Below are 21,067 nucleotides of genomic sequence, written 5' to 3' on the forward strand. Positions count from 1 at the left end.
GGTGAAACGTTCCCTACCGAAATCATCATGCTTGTTGTGAGAGAAGCTCTGGTTTGCGAGAAGCTTATACCATAACCTGGCCCGAATGGGACAATATTTTTTTACCCCGGCATCTTGATGCCATTCCATGATAGCATGCCAAGGTTCATGAATTTCAGATGAGTTTTGTATTTACTAGAATTACAAAAGCAAGCACCTCAACGTTTGCCGGAGAGCCACGGTGCCGTGGTGTTTGAAATTCATCCCCATTTCTTGAATGGGACGTAAGCATCAACCCATGGACACATATATCATTTTACAACCCATTTTGGTGCACCAGAGCATGTGCATGTGGTTTAATTTTGAACTGTGCACCTGAAATGCCTAGAAAACCAAGTTATCGTATAAAAATGTCCAAATGAACCCTGAATAATTCCAAATTTTTTGACGACACACCTATAGTTGCATGTTCACTACAGATAGAAGTTCTAGCAATTCAAACACCATCATTTTCAGTTGTGACCCCATTATGTAATTCAAATCAAGATGAAAAATCAAGTAGATCCCACACAGTTTATTATCACCAACCATGTGAGATGCAGTACAAAATATCCTGGAGCACTGCTGGTGTATAGTACGCCTATGGCTTACACGAGAAGGTGCGTTGGCTACAGGGAAATTGGAACCAAAATTTTTGACGTTCAAACTCATCACACACGGGTTAATTTATCTGAATCGTTTGTGATGTTCACATATCGTACACCGTTCTGAATAAGGGACCGTGTCTAATGACACTTTGCGCGCCAGTTTTTCCACTGAAGCGATTCCAAATTTTCGGCTTTCACGGAAATATCTACCTCCCCGCCCCTCGCCCTTACCAAAAACCACATTTCCCCTGTTTCCGCCTTCCTTTCCAAGTTGAAACCTTCACTCCTTGCTTGCAGCGCTGCCCCCCTCGCCGGTGACCCTCCTTCACGCTGCTCGGCCCCGCCTATCCAGGCAGGTAATCCACACCCGACCCCCATCCTCCTCCTCCTTCCACATCCCACATGCCCCGACGTCGGCACAAGCACGACACCTTCCACCCAAATCACCGACCCCTCCACCAAAGCATCGCCCTAAGCCATGGTGCACACAGTATAGCTAGGATCTCAAGGAGCATTTGGCAGCGGAGAAGCAAATCGTGGCCGCATGCGCGAATGAGGTCGCAATGGCTGCCATTTGTGCCGACCCCCAGATCTTGGAGAAGCACCTCGCCGTCGAGGCCACCATCGACGCCTCACGCGCCGACGCCGCGACGTGGTTGGCTGCTTTAAACGACAGTTCATGGCGTTTTCTCGAGGCCACCGTCGGTGCCTTCGACAAAGACTATGAGGTGTTTTCTCAGCGTGCACATACTTACCTCATCTTGAGAGCCAGCAGGTTGGTGCCCGGAGCGGCTTAGGCAACTCACCACTATGACGAGGGCACCCACGATGCGAAGGCCTCGCCCTCTTCCATGTCCAAGGAGCCAATCGTCATCGATATCTCCGACAATGAGTAGCTTGTCTTATTAGCTCACTATAAGGACCCATGTTCAGTTTGCTAGCTACTGCCTTTCCTTAACAAATTCTAGTGAATTGTGCTATCTACTTTTACCACACAATCTTCTGCTCTAGTGTATATGTTCTATATGCCGTGCAATGTGGTGTTCAGTTAACTGTTGGTTCAATTCTGCAAATGTGATGTTCAATTCTTTAGGGTGCAATTTTCCAAGTTGTCAAGCATGTTTGGTTTGGTTAACTGTCTGATCTTCTATTAGGAGTATGTTATATTGTGCAATGTGGTGTTCAGTTAACGTTTGGTTCATTTGTTGTGGTGTTTAGTTAACTATTTGGTTCAATTCTGCAATGCAATATTCAATTGTTGTGTGTGCATTCTGTTATTGTATACCATGTGAGAAATAAATCGAATTTGGCTATACTAAATACATGAGAAACAAATATAATTGTTATATTTCTAAGTTGTTAAGAATGCTTGGTTTGGTTAACTGTCTGATCTTCTATTAGGAGTATGTTATATTGTGCAATGTGGTGCTCAGTTAACATTTGGTTCATTTGTTGTGGTGTTTAGTTAACTGTTTGGTTCAATTCTGCAATGTGATGTTCAATTATTGTGGCTGCATTCTGTTATTGTATACAATGCGGGCAATAAATTGAATTTGGCTGCACTTAATACATGAGAAACATATACAAGTGTTATATTTCCTAGTTTTTAATCATGCTTGGTTTGGATAAATGGGTTTTCCATGTGGCTTGAATTAATCTGATGTATCTGCAATGTGATTATTTTTCATCAACATATTTTCTATACCACTAATGTGTTGCAGGGAAATAATGGGAAGCACTGAGGTTTACAAGATGGTACTAACTATTATACCTTGCCTTTTTTATCCCTTTGCCCCATTTCCAATATAGAGAAGATATTTATACACATCATTGTTTTCAGGCCTTTTCAAAGCAGTTCACTGATGATTACCTCTCAAACCACCTCTATATTCAGGAGGTGAGGAAAGTTTTCATACAACACACACGGTTCAATATTGAAGTGTTTCTGAAGAGGACGAAGGATGGACGATCAATCATCCACATGCACTAGCCTAAAGTTGCAAAGACCTTCAACACGAATGAAGGCTCAATATTCGTCTTCCGCTTCAGCAATTTTTCAGATGAGATGCATCTGCCTATGTATCATCTATGAGCTAATTTCAAAAGGTTCTAGATGTTGCATGTGAAACTTGATGCTGGTGCAGTTGTGTAATAGGGTAGCTGAGTGCTGAAACTATATCATGTTGTACTCTGATGTATTTCAATTATGAAATCCTACTTCCTTAATATGGGAATGAAATATATTATGTGTTTAATATGAATGTCAATTAGATTAATAAATGGATTATTAATAATAGGGCAATTAGCCTGCTAATGGCGAATTAGCATGCTAATTGGTTTTTGCTATTGCAAACAGTTATTGAGAAAATATCGTGGGCGATGACCTAAGGCAATGCACACAGTTTTTAGGAATAAACCGTGTTGGATCGATGAACAATCACACACGACATTCTTTTCCAAACTGTTTGCGTTAGGTCACCTTCCACAAATGTTTACCACATAAAAATTGTGTGTGATGCATTCAATAAGGCAAACCATAAAATTATTAATATTGTGTGTGATGTCAACGCTATTACAAACGATTTAACGGGGAAAATTGTGTGTGATGTACCTGCAAACGGAAATGTTTTCCTTGGAGCGACTGTATGGGATGTATATACGAACGAAAATGTTTAGCCGGGACTGATTGTGTGGGATGTACTTACGACCGAAAAATATTTCGCCTGAATAATTGTATTTTTGGAGCACTACTGTACGTATATCCGTATTTGCCCGCTCGCCGGTCGCACACAACCTCATTTTGCCGAGCGTGTGTGCCAGGAGGGCATATCCCCGACGGTTTTGGGTCGTGTGGGAAGGACTCCCTATCGCCCACACTCACTAGGTGACGGTTTCATATGCCGTCGCGGAAAGGGGTTAAAAACCATTTGTCTAGCACCAACGCGTACTAGTGTATGACTGATGGATGGAGATTCTTCTGCTGTTTTTTGCTGCGGATGGTTTCTTTCTGTGCTTTATGTTCATCCTGATTCCTGAATCATCCCTTTTGTCCGGCCATGCTGTAAATGATGAACATTTCATACATTCACCCGATTATGACATATTCACCTGTTTGTTGGATACATCAGTGACCACTCTTAGAGAAGTCTGATACTAGCTCGCAACGATATGGTTCATTCGTGTGCATGGGTTTCAACTAATTGTAGGCTATTTTTTTCGCAAATTGGTCCTCTTTGGAAATTGGTCCTCCTTGGTTTTACATGTGACTTCTTGTCATCTTTGATATAGGCTAATTGTAGGCTAGGACTGGGAGATACAAACAAGAGTCCCTTGATTGATAACTTGTAACCCCTCTGTTCCAAAATAAGTGCAGTGGTTTTAGTTCAAATTTGAACTTGAACAAAAACCATGATACTTATAGTAGAAGATGGGCGTCGGGGGCCTGCCAGGGGGCCCACAAGGACGGAGGGCGCGCCTTACCCTAGGGCGCGCCCTCCACCCTTGTGGATGGCAGGTGGCCCCCTCTGGTGCTTTCTTCGTCCTATATTTTTTATATATTCCAAAACTATTCTCCGTGAAGTTTCAGGACTTTGGGAGTTGTGCAGAATAGGTCTGTAATATTTGCTCCTTTTTCAGTCCAAAATTCCAGCTGCCAGCATTCTCCCTCTTCATGTAAACCTTATAAAATAAGAGAGAATAAGCATAAGTATTGTGATATAACGTGTAATAACATCTCATAATGCAATAAATATCAATATAAAAGCATGATGAAAAATGGACGTATCAGGCGCCGCCGCGCTGCGATGGCTGCCACTCGACGAGGAGCCATAACTGCGGGGGGAGCGATGGTGCGCATGTTGTGGGCGGTGGCGCGAGATCCCGCGTGGCTGCGTGGTAGTGGCCATCGGAGCTGCAGACGACGATGATGTTGGAGGCCGGTGGCCACTCACCGCACATGCTGCAATGGGAGGTTGAGGAGAGGAACATCACAACATCAGGCGGCCAGAGCCCGTTTGCCACCGCGTGCTGCATCGCAACATCTTTGTTGCCACCGCGTGATTCGTCGCAGCACCTTGTCACCGTCAAGTTGTGCTGCAGTGAAGCTTCGCCGGCTCCCATCGGGTGCGGCGGTGGAATACCGTTTGTGTCGGTGTTGGCGGGTCGTCGGTGCTGCATTGAAGCACCAGCGAGGCTGCAATGAAGCGCCATCAGAGATGCAGTGAAGGGCCGCGATGGTCGTTGAAGCTCCGACGAGGTTGCAATGAAAGCATCGTTGAAGCTGCAGTGAAGCGTCACGGCGGTCATTGGAGCTCCAGCGTGGTTGCAACGAAGCATTGTGGCAATCGTTGGAGCTACGGCGAGGTTGCAATGAAGTGTCATGGCAGTCGTTGGAGCTCTGGCGAGGTTGCGGTGAAGCGTCGCAGCCCTCGTTGGAAGCTCCGGCGAGGTTGCAATGAAGCGTCACTAGACGCCATCGGTGCTGCCATGGGAGCTGTTCTGTGGTGTCGACATGGGAGCTGAGTCGTGCCACCTGATCCTGCGGCTGGAAGCATACGCGTGATGCCCTGTCCTCGCGGGGCGACGGAGTTGCAGTGCAACACATGTGCTGTGATCTGCGAGTCTTGCCGGCGGCGGAAGCTGTAATGCGACGTGCCTGCCGCTGGCGCCGGCGATGGAGCTGCAATGAAGCGTCGTGGCAGTTGTTGGAGCTCTGGCGAGGTTGCGGTGAAGCGCCGCGACCCTCGTTGGAAGCTTCGGCGAGGTTGCAATGAAGCGTCACTAGACGCCATCGGTGCTGCCATGGGAGTTGCTGTGTGATGTCGACATGGGAGCTGAGTCATGCCACCTGATCCTGCGGCTGGAAGCATACGCGTGATGCCCTGTCCTCGCGGGGCGACGGAGCTGCAGTGCAACACATGTGCTGTGATCTGTGAGTCTTGCCAACGGCGGAAGCTGTAATGCGACGTGCCTGCCGCTGGTGCCGGCGACGGAGCTGCAATGCAACATGTGGTGTTGTGGACGGTGGATCTCGACGATCGCGGAGTTACAATGCGGCGGGTGTGGTCGGTGATTCGATCAGCTGAGCTCGCCGTTGGCAGAAGCTGCAATGCAATGAGCTGCTTTATGTGGGAGAGATCACCAATTGTTGTGGCGGCTGCTACAAGACGACAAATCGGCAATTGTAGATGGACGTGCAGGTGCTCGAGACGAAGAGGGTGTGGGGTGTTGAAGACGAACATGGAGGGGTGCTACGTTTCGGAGATGGGTCAACTTGGGCCGGGATACGATCCATTCCCCACGTGGTCCAGCTGTTGCAAGACGGACGGCTGTACAACACCCAATCCAACGGCTCGCAAGACAGTTTAGAATTCGCTGTCACCAGCTGGCTTACGTCTGCAGGCGCCTTGAAATAATGATTCTTTTAATTTTGGATAGAAGAAGCATCAGCATAAACAAGTTATCATTTATCCCACAATGTTTTTTTAATCTTTGAGGGAATTTCACTTTACATCCTTTCATAGCTCCCATTTCACTTATTCTTTTGAGTGGAAGGAAGTTCCCATTTCAACATATTTTTGTTGTGATTCCCGAACGGCCCATTGGGCCCGTCCGTCCGTCTTGGTACACTCTGCTCTCTCCCCAGTCCCCCTCTCCCTCTCCGAGATCCACTGCTCCGGTGGGCGGTCGCCGGAGCTCCTCGCCGCCGCCACGCCAAGATGCGGAAGCGCGACCTCGGCATCCTCCTCCTCGCCGCCTTCGCTGTCTTCTTCTCGCTCCAGGTCAGCCCTCCTCCTCCTTCCCCCTCTCTGATTCGAATCGGAACCCTAGCTGACCCGTCCCCCACCTCCTCCGGCGGCCTCCGCAGCACGAGGGCGACTTCTCCTTCCGGGAGGCGTGGTACCACCTGTCAGACGACGGGTTCCCCATCAAGCACGACGCGGACCGCCTCCCGCCGCCGCTCGTCGCCGACCTCAACGGCGACGGCCGGCGCGAGGTCCTCCTCCCCACGCACGACGCCAAGATCCAGGTCCTCCAGCTCCCGGCCCACGCCAGGCTGGCCAGCACCCTCGACGGCTTCCACGAGGCGCGCGTCATGGCCGAGATCTCCCTGCTCCCGGCCAACGTGCGCGTCGCCGCCGGCCGCCGCCCCGTCGCCATGGCCGTCGGCGCCGTCGACCGCTCCTACAAGCACGCCGACGTACGGAAGCAGGTGCTCGTGGTCGTCACCTCCGGCTGGGCCGTCATGTGCTTCGATCACAACCTCAAGAAGCTCTGGGAGACGAGCCTCGGGGACGACTTCCCGCACGCCGCGCACCACCGCGAGGTCGCCGTCTCCGTCACCAACTACACGCTCAAGCACGGCGATGCCGGGCTCGTCATCGTCGGAGGAAGGATGGAGATGCAGCACCATGTATGCTATCACCATCATTGTCTGCTTCTGCCTGCATTCCCTTGGTTAAAATCATTCAGCAAAAATGTGTAACCTGTTGATCAGTCCGCAGATCTCTTCGATGACTTCATGACCTCCGAACATGGCAGGGAAGAGCACCACAGAAGCACCAGCGAGAAGCAGGTCATTTTTTCGAGCTCATCTTTTAGCCTGTACTATTGTCCTATTTCACCCCTCAACTTGGTACAAACCTAAGCTGTTTCGTCGTTGTGCTTTTATGTATGTCCTGCAGGCTTCCGAGGCTGGCAACCTAGACGTGCGTCATTTTGCGCTTTATGCCTTTTCTGGCCGTACCGGCGCGTTAAGATGGAGCCGGAAGAATGAGGTATGCCCCATGTTTAGGAAATTTATTTCATGTGCCATAAATAGATTTAACATCGCTGTCTCTTGTCATATGGTGTCAACACTTCTGTGTGTGCGCTCTCTGTTCCAATTTAGCATGTGAATAAGCTTTGGACAAAGGTCTGACTCATATTATTGTTATGGTTTTCTCTTTACATGGCAGAACATACAGGCACAGCCATCAGATGCTTCGGCGATGATACCACAGCATAATTACAAGCTTGATGTTCACGCCCTTAATAGCCGTCATCCTGGGGAGGTGAGAATTAAGTCCACCACTTCTTGTAATGAAAAATAATCTGCAGTGGTCATATTCACATTTAACCAAGTCTTATGCTCTGTCACTACTTGTTCTTCGTTAGCTTGGTTTAGTTATCATGATCATCTTCTTGGATAGGTACCAACGTTTTGGACAGTGTCAGTATTCCCTCTGATATTTACGAGAGTGATTTGCTTGTACTCATACTCTACAAAGAATATATTATGGACATCCATTTGTTCCACTTTAGCAGCTATAAGTCTCCATCGTGCTCTGCTGCTGCCAATATTTCGCCAACCCAAAAATTGATTATGTTTCGACTAGGGAGGTGGCCTACATAGCAATCTTCATGCCGATTTATGAAAAATGCTAAAAGAAAAAGCTAATTAAGTTCTGGTTCTACTTTATGATATGATAAAGATAGGACCATGGAGATGATATGTGTGTTTATATAGTAGTATTATTTTGCTTACAGGAACCTAATGTGTCGTATCATTTGGCAGTATGAATGCCGGCAATTCAGAGAATCAATTCTTGGCGTCATGCCTCACCATTGGGTAAGACTAAATATCTGTTATCTTGTATTTCAGTTTTAGTATTCTGGGTACTTAACTCTGATCTGAATTTCGTTCTTTTTCAGGATAGGAGAGAGGATACTTTCCTACAACTTGCACATTTTAGGAAGCACAAAAGGAAAGAATTAAAGAAAACACAGGGAAAAAACGTTGTTAATAACGTGCACAAGCCTGTTGAACACAATCCACTCGGAAAGGATGATACGAATAGAATATCCAAAGTGATTGGGAAAGCTGCAGATCTGGCTGGCTCAGCTAAAGGCAAAAAGGTATATGATCTATATATCTCTGTTAAAATTCGAGATGCACCTACCTTTGTGTTTGTCGCAAGTCGGCAACAAGTGCAGTTATCTTGAAGTCTGCATAGTGTGGGTGTGTGTTCGAGTGTAGGAGTGCAAATGGGCACCCTTTAGGGTATTCTCTGGCACTCTTCAGTTCAACTAAATGAACGAAATTTTCAGAAGTCGCATAACTTTTGTAAATTCAGTTCATTTGGTTGAACTAAGGAGGGTCAGAGGATACTCTGAGGGTCACAAAGTTGCATCCCTACTCAAGTGACTATTCTGGTTCTAGGTATCAACAGTAGGTTGCAAATCGCTTAGGGAGTGCCTGTAGAGCTTATTGTTCATGCCTATTTATTTTATGGTCAAATTAGAAATATTTGGCATTGTTATGACCGGCATATTAGGAGCTTACGGGAAGGGGTATCAATCTAATCAAGCAAGAAGCAATCTTAGGGGCTTAGCCCAATTATCTTATCGTTATTAGGATCGTTTGCTTAGGAGTCAAGTAAACCTCTCTATATAAGGAGAGGAGATGTATCAGTCTAATCAAGCAAGAAGCAATCATTATTTGCTCGGCTTCCCGAAGGGAGCCGGGAGACCTAACCCTAGCCGTCTCTTGCGCTGCCGCCATCTCTTCTTCATCGCGCCACGGCGCCCCGCCGCCGGCAGCCGCGATCGCATCTCCGTCAATCCTCCCCCTTCCCGTACAACCTACACCCTAGACCAGGTAGGATCCTACGCCCTAGACCGGCATATTAGGATGTATCTAATGCTGTTGCCATCTAATTTGTCCTCATCAATTTTTGAATGACACATCTTCTATCTGCATAATGCGGTCTATTTTGGAATTTGTGGTAGCTAGTACATATTCATGCACGTCTTACAGATATTATCTGTTCTTTCTTTTATTGCACCACAGCTTGTACTTTTCTCAAACAAAGTTATAACAGAACTTACTGTGTATACCTTTTTAGGAAAGTCCCTATACAGGTTATTATTCATGTTTATTTTATGATCAAATTTGAGATATACATACAATGAGCATATATGTCTGGCATCTGCCATTCCCTGGCTCAGTGCTGCAAGACTCTAAACTGATGGCTTGATGCTTATATCTCTGTGATTAATTTCGTTGGGAACTTGGGATCAATACTATAGTTAGCAGTTAATGTACTTATCTTAAGGTGTTATCCTTAGTATTGTAGCCTTCGCATCCAGGATGTATCTAATGCTGTAACCATCTAATTTTTCCAACTCATTTATTTTTAGTTGCATATCTTCTATCTGCGCTTAAATTGTGTACTTTGCTCAAACAAGTTACAGTGCTCAGGTGTCAAAGTTCTAACATCTAGCTTCTATTGCAGTCTCTGCACACAGTTTATATTCCTACAATCACTAATTATACTCAAGTTTGGTGGGTTCCCAATGTTGTTGTTGCACATGAAAAGGAAGGGATAGAGGCTATTCATCTAGCTTCTGGACGTACGCTTTGCAAGGTACAAGATGCATCTCAGTGATTTATTGTTCTTTGCACTCTGCCATTCTTACATATTAGCTCATGTAGTTTCTTAAAGAACCAATCCTGCTTTCTAAAATGGATATATGATTGATTTTGCGCTCTACATGTTACTACTTAATTTTAACGTATTGGCTGATTACCTTTATTTTACATGGCAATAACTGTTGGTAAAATGCCTGGCATTGATTTTCAATGCCAATTGAATGTTTGATCGATCGGTCTGTGGTTTTATTGTATCTATGTATACATTATGAGTTTCTTGAGCAGCCCAGTTCCTTCTAAGGGGGTCATAATTTAGGTGTGTATTGATAAATTTTATGTTTCTGTAACAATGTCTTATAGTCAATCATCTCTGATTTATTTTTGTGATTACCATGTTCAGCTTCATTTGACAGAAGGAGGCCTTCATGCAGATATTAATGGAGATGGAGTTCTAGATCATGTTCAGGTGTGTTGAAATATCAAAATTAGAGCTGCAATTCACTTTTTTTTCATCTACTTCATGTCTGTAATTTCGAGCAGAACTACAGATTTGTTTCTCGAATACTTGTGTCACAAGGTTTTATGATGTACAGTACCTCCTCTTAGGCTTTTTCAATCATTACAAATATTAGCTCAAATGGTCTATCAGCTTGGACTTTCAGTTACTTTCTTGTAGACGTAAAAATTGAACTTTCTGCTGAAAGATGAACATAGATGATACTGAACGTTGCTTGTTCTCTCTGTTAAAGTTATTTAATGTGTCACAAGGTTTTGCTATCAGCTTGTTCTTTCTACTTGTAGTAAGTTTCCATTTCACGAAATTATGCACCGTCTTCCTTATTATAATTTAATGTGTCTTGTCATAGATGATCTGCCAATATTTATGCAATGCTTGCACCACTGAATGATTTCCCTTTCCCCAGTTCACGCCTTTCACCTTATTCGTTCTAGTGTTTCTTACTCCTCGTCCCCTGAGATGGGCAATTGTGGTGCTCCACTTCTCCTGTGTATATCACTTATTTGCCAGTCCCAATGGTTTTTTTTTTCTTGTGTGTCATCGTTATAAAAAAGTTCTGTTCATTCTTTGCAGGTTGTCGGTGGAAATGGTGCTGAGCAAACTGTTGTTAGCGGGTCCATGGAGGTGATGAAACCCTGTTGGGCAGTTGCCACATCCGGTGTACCGGTGCGGGAACAACTTTTTAATGTTTCTATCTGCCATTACAACCATCTCAACCTGTTCCATCATGGTGACTTTTCAAGAAGTTTTGGGAGGTCATTTGATCCATCTGGCTTAGAGGTGGCAACCCCAGTTCTGCTCCAGAGAGACGATGGTCATAAACACAGAAGAGGAAGTCATGGTGATATCATCTTTCTGACAAGCAGGGGGGAGGTCAGTATATATTTTTAGCGATTTTAGACGCAGCAAGTGAGACGGCACTCGCTTTTCCAATAAATGGCCTGACATGTTTGTTTGTCATTGTAGGTGACCTCGTACACCCCAGGCCTACTTGGTCACGATGCGATGTGGAGATGGCAGCTATCGACAGGCGCAACATGGTCCAACCTTCCATCTCCATCAGGGATGATGGAGAACGTTGTGGTTCCTACTCTCAAGACCTTCTCTCTGCGAGCGTACGACCAAAAGCAGGTGATCATTGCGGGTGGGGACCAGGAGGCCGTGGTGATTTCTCCTGATGGTAGCCTACTGACATCCATTGACCTCCCCGCGCCTCCGACCCACGCGGTGATCCTCGAGGATTTCTCCGGCGACGGTCTGACGGACATCATCCTGGTGACGTCCGGGGGAGTGTACGGGTTCGTGCAGACTAGGCAGCCCGGGGCCCTCTTCTTCAGCACGCTCGTCGGCTTCTTGATTGTCGTGATCGGGGTGATCTTTGTCTCTCTGCACCTCAACTCGTCGAACGGCGGTAAGCCGAGGTCTTCAACCAGCCACAGGTGACGGGTCTACGATGACAATCGGCGTGTTCTGTCGGGAGGATCTTGTGAGCATCCCCAGCACAGCAGTGAGGGGCTGTTACAGTGTTTGAACTAGACTTTTTACTATAGTTAGGTGGAGATGTTTAACTTGTGTAAACTTTGCACAACTTTTGTATGTATTTTTAGTGGTGAAGTTTTGTTTGTTGTATGATACGACGAAGCTCCTACATGACATGAGTATAGCTCTGCCACTAAGGGTCATCATCTCATATAATCTTGGTTATGCTAGTTTTAAAAAAGCAGTACCCATCTTCTGTCTTGAGATATGTAAGGAACTAATTATTCTGGCTATTACCATTGTTTACCTTACAGTAGAGAGACTATGGGCTATTGCAGATAAACTAGTACTCCGCACCAAGTTAGTGCTATATACATCCATTTGAGGGACATCCAAAGCTTTTTCATATGGAGGGAGTGCTAAATATAACATGTCATTTTGATGTCTTGTACTCCTCTGTTCCGAATTACTTGTGGCACAAATGGATAGAAAAATCTATTTAGTTACTACATATATTACATTTGAACCAAACCATGCACATTGGAGGTGGAGGGAGGCGTGGCATGGCAAAAGAAAAAGGTGCGACATCGCCGCAAACTCCTATATCCATTTATCTTTTATGGACTGGAATTTGATTGCTTCCACGGTTCCACCAACAAATGGAGATCCAAATTATTTGTTATCAAAAGATTCAAAACTATCACCAACCAGCCTTCAAAAAAAGCCATCAACAACCATCTCAAGGATTATCATAACCGGGATATGATCTTGAATATTGCATCTCTTTCTTTTTTGTGAATCTCAATATTGCATCTCTTACCAAACAAGATTGAGCATTTTGAAGGACTCAAATGGTGGCCATGATGACAAACTCTGCTCCGTCCTCCGTGGTTGGAAGCGAAAGGTGGTGACAGGCGGTATGCTCCTATCCCACGGTTGTGGCATACTCCATGAGCGACAGATGAATCTGGAAATCCGCTCCAGGCTCCCGCTTCTGATCATCTGGGTGCAAGCAGTTGAACATGAGATGAACACTTCCTAATACGTGCATCAACGTGTGGTTGCATGGTTAGAGGGGCAGTGGTATCACCAGCCCACCAGAGTTCAAGTTCTAGAGCTCGCATTATTACAGGGTTATTTTAGGATTTCGGTGATGTGCTTTCAGTGGGAGGATAATTCCTAATTATATGATGAATGACCTTTTATTACATGAATGTTATTACTTTTCTTCTCCCGTAATACTCTATACATTCTGCATGTAGTGCATATACATATATTTTTAAAAGGTCAAACTTTGGAATTTATGATCTAGTTTATGAAGAAAACTATTTAGATGTACAACAACAATATATAAAATATGGAAAAAATAAAATTATATAATTATGTGAAATCTATTTGTATCTACAGTACAAAATATATATACTTTGCGAACTATATTTTCCCCATTTGTAAACTATGGTTAATTATTTTTAAACATGACATATTTTTTTTTAAATTGTTTGGAAATTCATTTTCGTACGAGCCCAAGCCCAGCCCGGTTGGGAGCAGTCCACTTTGAAGAGATCAACGTGAGGTCTGGGATTTCAAGTGTCGGGTTAAATTGCCCGTGGAGGAGACCAGGCATCAGTGTCAGTGTTCCGAACATGAACATGCCGTGATGGCTGTGCCTGGGGAGGAAGGCGGGTTGCTCATTCTCATCAGTTGTGACCCTTGGCTGTTTCAGGTTGACATCGACGGCAAGTTGATTGCCAGTTTCCAACCCAGCAGTGGCATCGGTGCTTATCATTATGTGCTTAAGCAAACTCTTGTTCAACATACCTTCTTTCCAAAGCTAGAGGGTTATGCTGTCAACGCTCTGCCTTTCATCTGATCCCACCCGACCCGACCTGACGATTATGTTGTCAATACTTAGAGGTCTGTTGACTGTGGTGCTGCTTCTTATCGGCCTAGCTCTCCGTACCCACATGAGCTGCAGTATGTATTAACTATCCCTGTTGTTATGTTGAGAACGCTTATCCTTTTATCTGAGAGGTGTTGAGTGTGGTGGTGTTTCTTATCGATCTAGCTCTTCGTACCCACATGAGCTCCACTATGTATTAACTAGATCAAGTATTAAGCTTCTTTGTTGATGTGTATTAAGAAGTACGATTGGGAATCTATTACTTTTTTTATATATGTTTGTGTTATATTTCATTGAATATCATCTTGGGTTAAAGTACCTGCTTTGAGTGTTGATGCTAAAATTACGAGCCATCTGGGTCAGCCTTTTAGATGCTTGCCAATTTGATCCGACTCATGTTTTCTTGAACTCAGTAATGGATTAGTTTCCCCCCTTCATATATTGCTTATCTTTGTACTTAATACATTTGTTTATTGACCTAAAGAAATGACTTGTCATCTATTGAGATCTTTTTTATATTATCTTGTGCCCTTAATAATACTTTTTTTTTAAATATACATGTGTTTCCTGTTGTATGTTTTGTTTAAGCTGATGATGGGATGAGGCTGATTATCCACAGACCTGTTTTTTTAAGAGCTCGCAGAATTATTTTAATTGAAAGATTACATTATAAGCAATGTTTCTGTGAAATATTTTGTTTGCAATCCATTCTTATTCATAATTCTCATACTTATATAATTCTGCCTTTGTGTTGCAACGTTTGGTATTGTATCAGCCACACTAAGCTTCACTTTAGCTGCTAAGTGCTAACCACACTAAGGAATCAATGATGCATGTGGTGTGTGATCTTAAGAGAAGTTCGAGATACGAAACTTGTACTGATATGGATATCTTCGTCAGGCTCAGATCTCGAGTTGTGCTCCCCTTTTGATTCTGTAAGTTTCAGCCATGCTCTTTTCTAAAGATTACCGGCGCAATTTTTATGAACTAGGTCCACAATGAGCCGGCTCGCTTCTTTTTGATGTAGACAAGTTATGTTCACAAGAAGCTCTTGATTGTAAGTCCCAGCAATGCCTTTTTTTTCTTTCACCGGTGCAATGTGTTTGAATTCCGTCCACTATGAGCCGCCTCATTTCTTTTTGATGTAGAGGAGTTATGATCACAAGAAGCTTCGACTGTTTCATGGTTCCGTGAGATTGATACTCGTGAGAATATCCTTTTGGGCTGAAGTGGCTAGCATGTTGATGCTAAAATTATTTAGTCGTTTTGTTCAGCGTTTGAAATATTTGCCTATTTATCTGCCTTATGTCTCTATTTTCCTCTTAAAGAAACAACGGCCTTGTTTTTCTAATCAAGTCAATTAATTTCTTTCTTAAAGATCATCCGGTGATTTTTTTTATAACTAAATATTCGTTGTAGTCCGTCTTTGTTGCTGCATTGTTTGGGACTATCTTTGTTAGTCAGGCTTAGGGCATCCACAGCGTCTATAGGCTGGCTTGCCTCCAAGTTGGGCCCATGTCCTGCTGTTACTAGGTATAATATACTGATTACCAAAGGAGCTCCTTTTCATCCTCTTGACATGACACATGCATACTCTTCTTCTATGACATGTGGGGCTAGTGAATTATTTTATTGCATGGACAAAATTGGAGGCTGCCTCCAAGCATAGCGTCGACGCTAAGCAAATTTGACTTAGAGGCTGTTCTCACAATGTATAGCGTCTGCCTCTATGGCTTTAGAGGCTGCCTTAGAGGCAGCAAAACATCACACTGTGGATGCTCTTAGGCCCCAGATTATGTTCCCCTTGACAAACTCTTCAGTCATAACTTTCAGCCATGTTCCTTTTTTTCTCTGTAACCGGTGCAAGGCCATGTCAAGAACAACATGTACTATATGCCATTCCTTCAGGGTAATTTGCTTGGCTTCTCACATCACCTGTAGTTGATTATATGTTACTTGCATCCTCCTTTTGGCGTATGTGATAAATACCCACTGGAGACAAAAAATATACGAGTGTGTGTGCTTACAATTTACCATATATATTCAGTATACAAGTTTAGCAATCTTTGTACCAACATGATAATTGATAAAAGAAAAAAACTAGCCAAATTTTGGTGCAACTTTACGCTATGATTTGGTATGAACCCATAGAGATGCAATGTGTGTTTATGGTATCATTTTGCTTACTGGAATCTAATGTATCATATAAATGGGCGCTATGGATGCCTGGAATTCAGATAATCAGTTCTTGGTGTCATGCCTCACCTTTGGGTAAGACTAGGTATGTTATCTTACATTTAATTTTTAGCATTTTGGGTACTTTTAACTCAGATCTGAATCTTAGTTAATTCAGATGTATTCTTGGTGTCATGCCTCATCAATTCTTGGTGTCATGCCCCCATCCAGAATGAATGATACTAATAGATTATCCAAAGTGACCCGGAAAGCTGCAGATCTGGCTGGCTCGACTGAAGGCAAAAAGGTAGATATGATCTGTATATGGCTGTTAAAATACACACTTCACCTACCTTCTATTTGTTGCAAGTATGTATATGTCTCAGATCTCTAAGTCCCCATAGTAGGGATGAGTGTTTGAGTGACTATTCTGGTTCTAGATATCAACAGTATGTTGCAAATTGTTAACGTTATTGTAGATGGTTATAAATCCAAATCATCACCAAGCATTCAAACTTACTACATATACTTGTTTTACGGATTATTATCCATGTCTTTCTTATGATCAAATTATTGATATATTACAATGAGTCTTTATGTTTGGCTCAATGTTTCAAGACTAAATCAATGGCCTGGTGGTATTATCTTTGTGATTAGTTTCGTTGGGACGAAGCCTAGTAGTTAATGCACTTCATCTTCTTGTGTTCTTCATAGTATCCAGCTAATTCTTGAATGTTTGTGCCACTAGAACACATATAATGCTGTATACATCTAATTTTTCCTAGTCATCAATTTTTGAATCATGTAAATCCGAAGAGACCCTAAGAGGGTATATGGGCTAACCTAGTTACTGGATTCCGATGGGACTGGCTTTGAACTCGATCTAGATCGATCGATGGAGCTAGGCTGGGAGCGAGAAGATAGGTGGAGAAAAGATAGATGAAATACGAAGACCATCGCGCCTGGGCTCTCCAGCATTGGTCCTCCATTGCAGAGCAACAATTGCAGAAGCAATAGAGGAGGAAGTGGATCAGTTACCCTATTCTGGATGGTGGTAACTGCTCTATGAAGATCCTCAACTGGGATATTGCCACCTTCTTGCATCGATATGGACATATCCCAGTTGAGGATCCTATTGCCACCTTCTTGCATCGATATGGACATATCCCAGTTGAGGATCCTAGAGCGCAGTGCCTCTTTTCAGGCTTGTAGATATGTCCATGAAAACAGAAGCTTGAATTTTCAAGCTCACACCCTTGCTAAGTTTGCTACCTCTCTCAAATGCGGTCCATCTCTCAAGGCTTCGGAAAAGTTACCTTATGAGAGGACCGACCAGGAAAACGAGGACATCACTGATGCCCAAGTGAGGGATTTTTTTGCACGGAAACCTCCACCTCCGAAGGAAAACGTAGATCCGGTGAAAGTGAAGCGAACTATTGATGCCCTTAGGCAACCACCGCCACCTCCACTAGATTCCAACTATGTGCACACTATTAAAAGGACATATAAGGAAGCGGAGCGGTCGGGAAATACTTGCTGTGATGCCAGGTTAGCAGAACGAAGAAATGGGAAAAAAATTCTCCAACTCGGCGAACAGGCGAAGCAAACGTGCCCCCCCTCCCCCCGCTCAAGGTGTCTAGTGATATCGTTGCTAATCATCCGGGGATGGTGCCCGGTACCAGTCTTGCTGATTACCTGCCCGATGATGTATCCATTGAAATAATGGAGGTGGACGAATTCAGATTCCAGTACGGGCAGCCTCTCGTCAAACCTGATCATCCTCGTCTAACAACGATGATGCAAAGACTCCATGAATGGTACATGGAAAGATGCAGACAATCTGGGAGTCATACTTTGACGATGAGAATTAAAGAGGAGCACAACCTTATTGGGATGGATATTTTGAATGTTGAATTTGACGAGTTATTTCAGTTATACAATCAAAAGGCCCTAGACAAAACACTCGTGGCTTGTTACTGTTTGTAAGTACTACTTCTGTAATTAAGTCTCTATATATAGCTCAGCTCTTTTATTGCATGTATATATATAATTATCCTCACTATATTATGCAGGTTGAAAGATCGTCGAATGCAGAAAAATAGATATCTATGACATTGGGTTTGATGAATGGACGGTCAAACATTATGTCAAAGAGACCGAGGACAACTTGCTACAATCGTTGATTAAAAATCAAAACAAAGATAAAATACTCTTTCCTTACAACTTCAAGTGAGTGTTACTGTGTTGTGCATATTCGGTTTCCCTTATTCGAGGTTAAAAATAGTATAATTGATGAGTTATGCATACGTGCACAGATTCCACTTTATCCTAGTAGAGATTAAGCTTGAATGGGGAATAATAACTGTCTTAGATTCGAGACGAAAAGAACCCCAGGAGTATGCGGACATGACTGATATACTCCAGAAGTAAGTTTAATTGATCATTATTGCACCATATCGACAACTTTGTTCATTTTCTGATATCAAGTAATTATTGTCTTTGTCTGTCAGGGTTTGGAAATAGTTCACCGCCATTGTTCCGGCACTGCCGAAGGAGCTGCGATTTATACACCCGAAAGTAAGTACTACTAGCTAGTTCCACACATCTCCCATTGATTCTAGCTAGCTAGTTCCATCAAAACCATTAAGCATGCTTGATTATCAGTTTGATTGAACTTTATTTCTCGTAAAGTGCTTGTGGCAGGCATTTGGAAATGATTTTTGTGGATATTACGTTTACGAGTTCATCTACAACTCAAAGGCCTCTAAGTGGGGCTACTCCAAAGAAGATTTTGATGTACGTAAACAAAAAAATTCACAATTTTATTTTAGTACCATCATTTGTGTTGAGTTTCATTCATATATATTTATTGACCCACTTCTTTAAATTAGATGTGGGAGATGCGGGATGAACTCCTACCACGTGATCGCTTACGAGCTATTCAAGAGGAATTGGCGGGATTCTTTCTTAACCACATCATAGATAGAGCCGGAGAATATCATGTGGAAGTTGTATAGATCTTAGATGTTAGGGTTTGTAAGAGATCTTATATTGTATAGCTAGTAGCGTCAGATAGATATACATAAACTTGTTGTTCGATCAATCTCGCGGAAAAAAAGAGGTCGATCACTTCTCTCTGTATATGTTCATGACGATCTTGTGTACTTAATGGTTCCTTCATTTGCTTACTAGTGAGCGTGTCGAGTTCTTTCTATACGTATGGTAGCTAGCGTCGACCAAGCATGGAGATAAGAGAGGTCACTTCTACCACAACACCTGAGCTGCTGACGCGTGGATGCTATTTGGTCCCGGTTGGTGTTACCAATCAGGACTAAAGACCCTCCTGCCTGGGCTCGCCGCAGCGACCACATGGAGCACCATCTATCTCGGTTCGTAAGCGAACCGGAACTAAAGCTTTAAAACTGGGGCTAATGAGCCTCTTGAATCGGGACAAATGACCAATTTTCTACTAATGAAGGTTGCCATGCATATCCGACTTGTTCATCCTTATCGCTCCTACAAACATTTTGCTCAATCAATAAAGCTTAGCAGGTTGTTCTAACCAAAAACTAAGAAAGCAACACACGTCCTCTAGAATGAAAAGAAAAAGCGGACAACACACTTCGCTAAAAATAAATAAAATGTGAGTGAAGTAAACACATATTTCTCGACATGAATTTTTGGGACATGCAGCCACGCGCTGCCGTTATCACGAGCGTCGGTCCTAGCATCGTGATTGCTACTTATTATAGCGCATTTGCAATACGTCAAATATTAATCACCAGCTTTTGTGAATACGCCGTGGTATACGCCACACCAGTGGCCCAGGGGTCATTTATGTTCATATTAATACAAGGCCCATGTGACGGCCCAGAGGATGCAAAATAACTGCTCTCGTTGCTGGGTGGACATAATTGAGCACTTGTGCTAGCTGGTTTCTGGCACTGCAGATCTCCTCTAAGCCTTGCCTGTAAACGCGTGCACGTGCCCCGCCAAGGAACAGGGGGAGGAGTGAAGATGGGTTCCGCAAATCATCTCTCGTTTGTCTAATATAAAGTACTCCTAGCGAATATGGAAGTTATATGCTGCTAGAACAATGTGATACAGATAACAATACAGGCTAGAGCAGCATCTTCAGCAGTGTTGTTAAACTTTCTGGAGCAAATGGATAGCTAACTGGAGCACATCGCATACGACAGTTTTGCATGTGTCAGAATGAAGAGATAGCACAGTGCCACAGTACATGGTGAGGAACGATGGACAAGTTGGCACCGTGGTGAAAGCCGTGTCGGTGTGTGATTGAGCATTTAACTATAAACCATCCTCTATGCTATTATTAAATCATTTAAAATTCCAATCAATATTATACCATTTTGTTCGTGCATTTAACTTATCATCGCTAAGATTTTCTTTTAAATAGACCCTATCCCACTGCGCATGGCGGGATTAAATGTTCAATCACACACCGAATATACACATGCGACACAGAATATGAAGATAAACCTAAGCTGATCTAGCATAGTGACGAGTTCACACTAATTCATCTCAAAAATACGTTCACACTAACTAGCTTACTCAATACACGTTAATGATTTTGTTGCAGCTGTAGAGGATGGTGCACTAAGACAAGAAGGCTGTCTGGTGCATTAATCCTAGTAAGTGAGGTGGTCAGGTGTGTTGCAGTTTGTCAACTACTTATGATTTATCGCTCAAGTGGTCTGTTGCACATCAATGCAAAATTAACTTCAAACTCTTATGGCTTGTGGGGCATGCACACTTATTGACCAACAAATACGTTGCAAATCATTCCTGTGAATTCTATATACGCGAGGTGTACTATAAATATGGCACGAATCCCGAAGAAATGGAGGGTGCAGATTACATCCTCGCGTGGCACCATGTCCACTCGTGATTTATCGCATATTTCTTTTCTACATTGTCTTGACAGTCTCCCTATT

The 21,067-nt window shown here is 43.5% G+C and overlaps 1 protein-coding gene across 1 annotated transcript; it reads left to right on the forward strand.

The window, feature by feature from the left end:
• The first annotated feature begins 6,178 nt into the window (after nt 1-6,178).
• On the forward strand, nt 6,179-12,481 carry LOC123047379 (uncharacterized). Its single transcript, XM_044470918.1, has 11 exons — nt 6,179-6,406; nt 6,493-7,038; nt 7,123-7,200; nt 7,310-7,402; nt 7,583-7,678; nt 8,182-8,235; nt 8,319-8,522; nt 9,902-10,033; nt 10,439-10,504; nt 11,129-11,428; nt 11,522-12,481. Exons 1-11 carry the CDS (start codon nt 6,344-6,346, stop codon nt 11,996-11,998), a joined length of 2,109 nt encoding a protein of 702 aa, XP_044326853.1. The 5' UTR covers nt 6,179-6,343; the 3' UTR covers nt 11,999-12,481.
• Nucleotides 12,482-21,067: the final 8,586 nt, after the last annotated feature.

This window comes from Triticum aestivum, chromosome 2B (genome assembly GCF_018294505.1).
Source record: "Triticum aestivum cultivar Chinese Spring chromosome 2B, IWGSC CS RefSeq v2.1, whole genome shotgun sequence".
NCBI lineage: Eukaryota > Viridiplantae > Streptophyta > Magnoliopsida > Poales > Poaceae > Triticum > Triticum aestivum.